The sequence below is a fragment of the Apiospora marii genome, assembly GCF_038362585.1.
Source record: "Apiospora marii strain CBS 49790 chromosome Unknown utg000004l_segment0_segment0, whole genome shotgun sequence".
Classification (NCBI taxonomy): Eukaryota; Fungi; Ascomycota; class Sordariomycetes; order Amphisphaeriales; family Apiosporaceae; genus Apiospora; species Apiospora marii.
This window is the reverse complement of record NW_027117375.1, coordinates 1,263,675-1,271,647: the sequence shown is the minus strand read 5'-3', so window position 1 is coordinate 1,271,647 and position 7,973 is coordinate 1,263,675. Positions and strand designations below refer to the sequence as shown.

Genomic DNA, 7,973 nt, shown 5'->3' with positions numbered 1-7,973 from the left:
CTTAAAAGTTAAAAAAAACTAACTTTTAATAACGTTATATAAAATTTAATCCTTTTTTATATAATATTATTAATATAAAATTCGAAAAAAAAAATTATTATTATTATTATTATTATTATTATTATCGCCGTTATTATTATTATAACCTTAAATAATATTATAGCTTTAATTAATATAAAATAACTTATATAGAAATTAAAAGTAAAAAAAATATTTTTTTTTTTATATAATTTAAAAAAATATTATATAAAAAAAAAAGTTATTAATATTAAAATATTTAATTATATAATTAAATAATTATAAATTAAATTATATAAATTAATAAATTTTAATTAAAAAAAAAATCTTATAATCCCCCTCTTTTTATTTACTTAAATAAACTATACTTATAATAACTTAAATATATTACGCTAAGCATTACCACCACGCGTACGATCGTACCACAGTCTATTTAATAATATTAATAGGGTAACCACTTATTTCTCGAATGTGCTATGCGGATTTTGCCTGGGTACGAGATCCGTATGCCAACCGCAGCCGTAGTTTAGTTCTCCTAAAATTCCATCGGTCGAAATGTCTACGCCAGTCCAACACAGCTGCAACCACTAAAAAAATAAACTTAAACAAAATCACTATGACATCGGGTTAGACTATTCATAATCTAGTAACGCCGATGTCTGTCCGAAGCATTAGCTTCATCATGTTTCTTATAGCTTGTCTTGGCGTTGGTGCTATATTCTGTTCTAGAGATGACTGAGTTCTACCTTGAAGGGTAACATGCTTGTTGTGGTTCGTTCGTTTCTGTTGGCTAGGCCAGTGTTGAGCTAATGTTGAGAGGAATCGAACGACCCGTGCAGTGACTGAGTGTTGTAAGCATGGTGACATGCTCATATCTCGTCATAATCATGAGAGACGGGTAAAGGAGGGTCATTTCATTTGTGTGAATCCTTACACAGAAGTTTACTGCGTGATGCCATGTATGATAGACCAGTGTACGGACCGCGGGCGTGTCTAAGAGCAGTATACGACACCAGTGATACCGATATAGCAACAAATCTACAATCTCACGGTAGGAAGTGTTCGATTCAGTCTAAGCATACGCTCTGTGGAAGTCTTTGAGTTACATCTGTATGTCTCTTAATGCTGTCTCTCGCAAACTCGATCACAGGCTTCCCCCTTAAATGCAATACCAAGCGCTAGAAATATCCTTGATATCCCCTTCGACAACTTGCTCACTGAGATATTATTATCCATTAAATCGAAGACTTATCTACAGAGCGAAGTAGAGATATTTTAAGAAACAACGCTCCAGTACGTGTAGTATATATGACAAGCACACTTGTATGAACAGAAAATGACAATTCCTTGTAGCTAGGGTAGATATAAGAAGTAATCCATATAGGAAAGCTTACTGATAATAAACTCTCTACTACTACAACCCATGTCAATGACAGGTACGCCTCATGTGCCACTACTTGCAGCATCTGGGTGCTACCTGTTCACCCGCGGAGTTGTCTCCTCAGAGACATAGCTGCCTAGGTTCATGCAGACTGGCGGGTGGACTAAGCAGCAATAGCGACATCCTGCAGCGTATGCTATAGTCGTCAAGCAGTGCAACACAACCACGTGCGGAGGTGCCGGGCTGCCAACCGTTTCACACATCGCGCTTCTGCTGCGGAACCATCTGATTTATGCCGTATCGCTCGCCGGCCTCGCTGATGATGGCCCCCACCGTCATGCCGATCTGCCGTGGGCCGAACAAAGGCGGCTAGATGCAGGACTCGCGGGCTGGGGTTCGCAGAGAGAAAAGGAAGGAATGGAGCCTGGAGTGGTATTGTCGTCTCGTCTGGCTTTACGTGCTACCGGCCTCGGGCCTCGACGGATCTCCGAGGCGGAATTTGTGGATCGATGGCGGCCCAGCGGGTTCTAGTTGAGACCGCCGGTCTCGTGCATCTGGGTGTCAGATTTGTTGCTACTGCCTCTTTCTTTTCTTGTAACTCTCTATCTAGTATTGCCATCTTTGCTGTTCGTAGTGGATCTCGGTGTAGTGTTGTCTAGAGCCCGCCGACGAGCAAGGGACAAAGATGTATGCAACAGTAATCAGGGATCTTAGCGGTTTGCTTCGGGCATTCTCACGTGCAAACCAGAAAAAGGCTCTGTCAGGAATGATGTTGACATGATGTGACAGGAGGAGGGTCTGGCTGTTATCAGGAGCCGACATCTGGACACCGAGTAGGAAAAGAAAAACATATACACAAGAAGGCCACCAGCTCAAACATTGAAACAGAAAGCCACCATCCTAACCTTGAACGCCATATCCTAGATCACAGCCGGGGTATGCATTGCCTGGTCCCAGACTCTTGGCAACGGTGTACCGACATATCCCAAACGTACCTCATCCACTGTACATGGCCGGCACTACTGGGTATTCTTTACATTTCCAGCAGTGCTGAGGTGTGCTCTTGGTGGCATTGCCAATGCCATTTCCACAGCTCCCGAACACGCCACTGCGTCTGGCGTGAGAGCAGTGCTTCTCTGAGATCAGGACAGTGTCCTCATGCTTGCAGACGAAGCAGACTCTCGTGTGGGTGATGTACTTGCACATCTCTGTCAAGCATCAGATTGTCTATCCTTTGAAACCTCGTGGGAGGAGATTGCATACTTGACAGGTTCAAGGCAATGTTGGACAGTTTCAGATTTCCTGTATGCGGTATTGGAAGCGAACATATTCAGTGAAGATCGTCATGAGGGGGTGGAGCAGGCGAGATGCGGCTGTCAGATTCATTATATACCCCGAGAGTTCCTTGGTTGCCATCTCATCCATGCATGAGATCGACATTCTCCTCCCCCAGTGTCACCCCTCTTGTAAGATGGGTTGGAGGCGGCGCCGAAACCAATGAGATTATGAGAAAGAGCGAGGCCTAAGTACAGATGCAGTCGAGTGATTGCTTGAGCCGTCAGCAACCTGCCTAAGTACAAACTACCGAGTCTGGGTGGTGGTCCAACCGGACGTCGAGGATACGGCTGTTCGCTGCCCCGGAAACGTGATGATGGGTTCGGCGGGTAGCAATCTGCGCATCTAGCCGTGCTTATGACTGACTGTTCATGGTGATCGGCCAAGGGAGGTCTTTGTGTCATGTTCCACTTTCAACCCGACGTTAGCAAGACGCCCAGCTTATGTATGGGAGACAGCTTTCATGGGTATGTGTGGCTCGAGGCGGTTGGGAAGGTCTCGAGTCCAGGCTGCGGCTCCGGCAGCCTGGAGACTGATCCGTGGGCTGAGGCTGTGTACGCGGGTGGCTGCTGATTTCAAATAGACGAACCGTCATCCAAACAAACCAATGGACGGATGCAGAAAGCCAGTCGACAGCAGCCGCAACATCCTACTGGGGTAGCACAGCAGGACGTCCTGGCCGAGACCCCATAGCAGGACCGGGTTCAAGTTGCCGCCCGCGCAAGCAACGAAAATGCCTACATACGCCACGCAGCGTGCAAGTTAAGTCGACATGAGATACACATCACGCAAGACCGACCCACTGACAGAAAGGCGGGGATCATCATGTTGTGGCCGCAATGCAGCGTGTTATCGTCCCCTATTCGCTACATGACGATGTCATGACGGGGATAGGAAGGAAATAGGGTGGCCGTGTTAACGTGCGTCTTATGTACCTAAACGCTGCCAACGAATCATCATGGGGAATTGACATAAAACCGCCTCGGCCTGTCTCAGAAACGCCCTACGCCGAATGCAGCAAACCAAATGCTGGCATTGAATTGGAAAGATCAGCCGATGCAACATCAAGTCGTCAAACAAAGAGGTGGAAGCCAGGTCGCAGCAGCAAGACGAGACTGGACTCCCCGGGTTCCCCTTAATGGTCGCCTTTCGGCGGGAAGCTGGACGGCTGGACTCTGCCGTCCTCTGAGAGCTTAACCCACTTGAGGTTGGTCAGGTATGACCACGATCCCTCGAATCGATCTAAGAGCATCACGTCCTCCTCCGTGGTCAATACAGGGAGTACTGGAAACTGTTTAGCTGATTGGGTTGGAGAGTCAGGGGCCATGGCAGCAAGTGGTGTGTAACGCACAGAATCCGTTCTCATACTCCTTCTGGAGCGTACTGATCTTGACCTTCAACAGGTCTTCCTTTGTGCTGGCTGGACGACCAGGGCGACGCGCCTTCTTGAGGTCATTGAGCTCCTCATCGTACTGGTGTACATAACTTATAGCAGAAGTCAGTAAAGGGGGGACGGAGCGCCAGGGTCTGAAGTTCGCTTACGTCTTGATAAGTTCTCCAACCACCGAAGGCTCCAAAGGCTTCAGATCATTCTGCTTGACGGCCTCTTGGAAGAAGAAGGCACGGTTGACTAGATGAGACCGGTCAGTAACGACAACATGATATGATGGTGCTCTGTTCTGCTCCGGGTGTGAGAGTGAGAGCGGGGGGTGAATTGGTGGGGGTGGACGAACTGTATGGTCGATCGGCTTTCCTCCTGGCAGATGCAACTTTCACGAGTTTGTCGTCTCTGGCTGCGGCACGGTGGAGTCTCTTGGAGTCCCGTGAATACTCATGAATGGCGTCGAGTTGACCCTTCTTCTTGACGATGGCCTTTCTCGTCTTTTCCAGGGAAGTTTTCGGCATTGTGAGGGCGAATTGTTCTGTTAACACTTCAGGTGATGCAGGATGCAGATTGTAAATCTTTTTTTTTTTCTCTTTCGCTCCTGCCAGTGCCGACTCTCACATGGACGGCCATGGTGGGGCAAAAAACCCATCAATTTTCTGTCAACCTGGCTGGGCTGCACGTTTGTAGCACTCAAGCACTGACACTTTGAGCACTGACCCTTGTCAACTTACCCGGCCTAGCGAGCCTTAAGTGGCCCTTACAGTAAGTGCTAAGATCAAAGTGATTGCAGGGGACCCGTTGCTGTGGTATCCGCTATCTGCCCCTACTAGGCCTAACCTGGAATAGCGTCCCTTTCAATCTCGTCCGCTGCCCGCCCTGGGAAGTCGCGGTCAACGCGGTGTACACACTCGGGCCTAACGCCCAAATCAATTTAATAGGCGCGTTGACTGCATGACCGCTTCCTCATTTGTCTACTGTATCTCAGAAGCAGCAACAACTGCAACAAACGCACACTGCACCTCGACAACCTGGCCTGCAATCCAACATTGTCCATATTTCAATCAGTCCGCAGTGTGTCCAAACCGTCTTTGTCGGCTGCTGCGTCCCGTTCCCGACTCTTGCTGAAGCTTTGTGAGGCTTGGGGGCCATTTGCCACGCCCTTGTGTTTTGGCGTCGGGTGTTTACTTTCGGCGCGTGTACGGAACGGAACAATCGGTTTAGGCCCGGGCATCGAATCACTCTCCGGTTACCAGTTGGGCGTCTTGACTGCACCCCAACCTCGCTTTGAAAGACAATTACACTTGCTACGAAGTTTTTCCCCCAATGGCCGTCTGAGCCACTAGAGTATTTTAAGTGGTATCTCAGGCTTGCCGCTCGACAGCATGGGTATCTCAGGTAACATAAAGTCGTTTCGATACCATGATAGGGCTGCATGCTGACACCTGCTCTCAGGCCTTCTCCCCCTGCTCAAGTCCATTCAAAAGCCTACTGAACTCAAAAAGTACAAGGGCGAGACTCTGGGAGTTGATGGCTATGGCTGGCTACATAGGGGTGCCATTTCATGTGCCATCGAACTCGCCGAAGGCAAGCCCACGCGCAAGTTTGTTTACCCTCCCCTGCCCTGTTGCGGGCCTTTGCTGACACAATCACCAGATATGTACATTTTGTGATGAACCGTGTTCGAATGCTTCAGCATTTTGGTGTCAACCCGTATATGGTCTTTGACGGCGACTTCCTGCCTAGCAAGGCAGGAGAGGAAGCATCACGTGCTAAGAGAAGAGAAGAGAGCAGGGCGTCGGGTTTAGCTCTTTTGAAGGCCGGAAAACCGTCGCTCGCACAGCGTGAGCTCCAGAAGGCCATTGATATCACCCCCGAAATGGCTCGAGCGGTCATCGAAGAATTGAAGAAAGTCGGCGTCCCCTATGTCGTGGCACCTTACGAAGCCGATCCGCAGATGGTATACCTAGAACGCCAGGGCATCATTACTGGTATTCTTTCGGAGGATTCTGATTTGTTAGTATTCGGCGCCAAGCGACTCATCACCAAGTTGGATCAGCACGGATCTTGTATCGAAATCAACCGCCGGGATTTCGGGGCTTGCCGCGAGATTACTCTGACTGGATGGAGCGATGAACAATTCAGACACATGGCGATCCTTCACGGGTGCGATTATCTTGAAGGCATCAAGGCATTGGGCTTGAAGACTGCGTATCGCATGTTGCGAAAGCACAAGACGCCTGAGAAGGTCGTGAAGATGCTCCAATTTGATGGCAAATATCGCATTCCGCCCGATTATCTTCAGCTGTTCCACCAGGCCGAGATGACTTTTCTCTACCAGCGCGTCTACTGCCCCAAAGCCAAGGCCCTGGTCTTCTTCACCACTCCTTCGTCAGACATTGACACCAGTGCAATGCCTTTCATTGGTGGTCCCGTGGAACCGGAGCTGGCCAGGCGCATTGCCGATGGCTGCGTCAATCCCATGACGAAGGCAGAAATTGTTGTTGCAGTGCAGTCCCCCGATGCGCGGAAACGTCGGGCTTCGTCAATTGTCGGTCCTCGGCCTCAGGCGCCTCGTCTGGGATCGCAAACGAGGCCTGCCCCACAGCCTCCAGCGAAACCAATAGATTCCTACTTCAATGGAAACAGCCGTATCCCCCTCGGCAACATGGATACGAATTGTTTCTCAATAGATACCCAGCGGACTGCCTCCATGACGAACAACGGACAGCGCCCCATTGTTTTCCCTTTACCCAGGCCGTATATCGAAGTTGAGGCGTTGCCGCCGTCGCAGCCACTGCGTCCATACACGAGCCAGACTGCCAGTTCAAGGTCCCAAACGCTCCGGCGCCGCACCGAACCCATCTCGAATCTCCTGCTTAATGACGGCGCTACGCTGGGATCGACTTCGCGCCGAGAAACCGTGAACATTGCAAGAGGCGTAGAGAGTCAATCTTCGACGAGGCTCACAGCCTCTGCGCGACCACCTAAGAAGACCAGGCTCTGTGGTGACGATGAAATTGTCAGCGACAAAGAAAGGAGCAAATTCTTCCCAGCTCCTGCCAAGAAGGAAACCCAAAGGCGAAACAGCAGCTATTTGATGTCTGACGACTCGGTGGAGGAAGCCATGAATGAACTTCCCGACATTGATAGCTGGCACTCCGCCAAATCGAGCAAGGGGATTATGGTGTTCAAGGAAAGCTCTGACAAGGACGATCTTGCTATCTCTAAGGATGACAACGAAAAGGACGTGCGAAACACGGCGTCGGCACCGGCTACAGGAAAATTACCTTCGGCAACACCATTGAGATCCGCCATCAGTCGCTTCACCTTCAACCAATCCCAACCGAGCAGCCGCCCCACGCCAGCATCTGCCGCCTCGACCGCTTCGGCTTCGTCCACATCCTCGACGCCAGTGTCCATGACGTCGAGCACTATGCCCTCCACCAACAGATCGACTCCTGCCACTCCTCTTATGACACCCCTGCAAAGACTTGGATCCCAGGCTTTGAACCGGGCAAAAGGTCCTGCTACACCTAGCTTCACAGCACCACGACCGCCGAAAAGGAGCACCAAAGGACGCAAAAGTCTCGACAACCTTCCCGTCAATGCTTCATTTGTACCCCTGCCCCCAGTTGACTTGGAAGAAGTCGAGTCTCTGCACCAGACTGGGGGAAGTGAGGACATGATCATACCAGATAGCGAGAGCGAAGAAGCGGATACCGTCTTGGAGGGACAGGAGAACATGGGCAAGACCACACGTCGGAGAACTGTGGACCTGTCTAGATTCCTGTATTCTTGATTTATCTTTGTTCTGCGAATAGCGACATTCTATAGCAAGCATGCCATCGTATT

The 7,973-nt window shown here is 49.6% G+C and overlaps 2 protein-coding genes across 2 annotated transcripts; one reads left to right on the top strand and one right to left on the bottom strand.

The window, feature by feature from the left end:
* Window positions 1-3,869: 3,869 nt before the first annotated feature.
* Window positions 3,870-4,639, bottom strand: PG985_006340 (uncharacterized protein; the record flags this gene model as incomplete). Its single annotated transcript, XM_066826109.1, has 4 exons — window positions 3,870-4,018; window positions 4,086-4,219; window positions 4,277-4,364; window positions 4,468-4,639. The coding sequence occupies 4 exons, from the start codon at window positions 4,637-4,639 to the stop codon at window positions 3,870-3,872; spliced, it is 543 nt and encodes a 180-aa protein (XP_066685716.1).
* An 864-nt stretch (window positions 4,640-5,503) lies between these two features.
* PG985_006339 (uncharacterized protein) lies at window positions 5,504-7,920 on the top strand (the record flags this gene model as incomplete). The annotated part of the gene is made up of 3 exons (XM_066826108.1): window positions 5,504-5,516; window positions 5,574-5,721; window positions 5,775-7,920. The coding sequence occupies 3 exons, from the start codon at window positions 5,504-5,506 to the stop codon at window positions 7,918-7,920; spliced, it is 2,307 nt and encodes a 768-aa protein (XP_066685715.1).
* Between the last annotated feature and the right edge of the window lie 53 nt (window positions 7,921-7,973).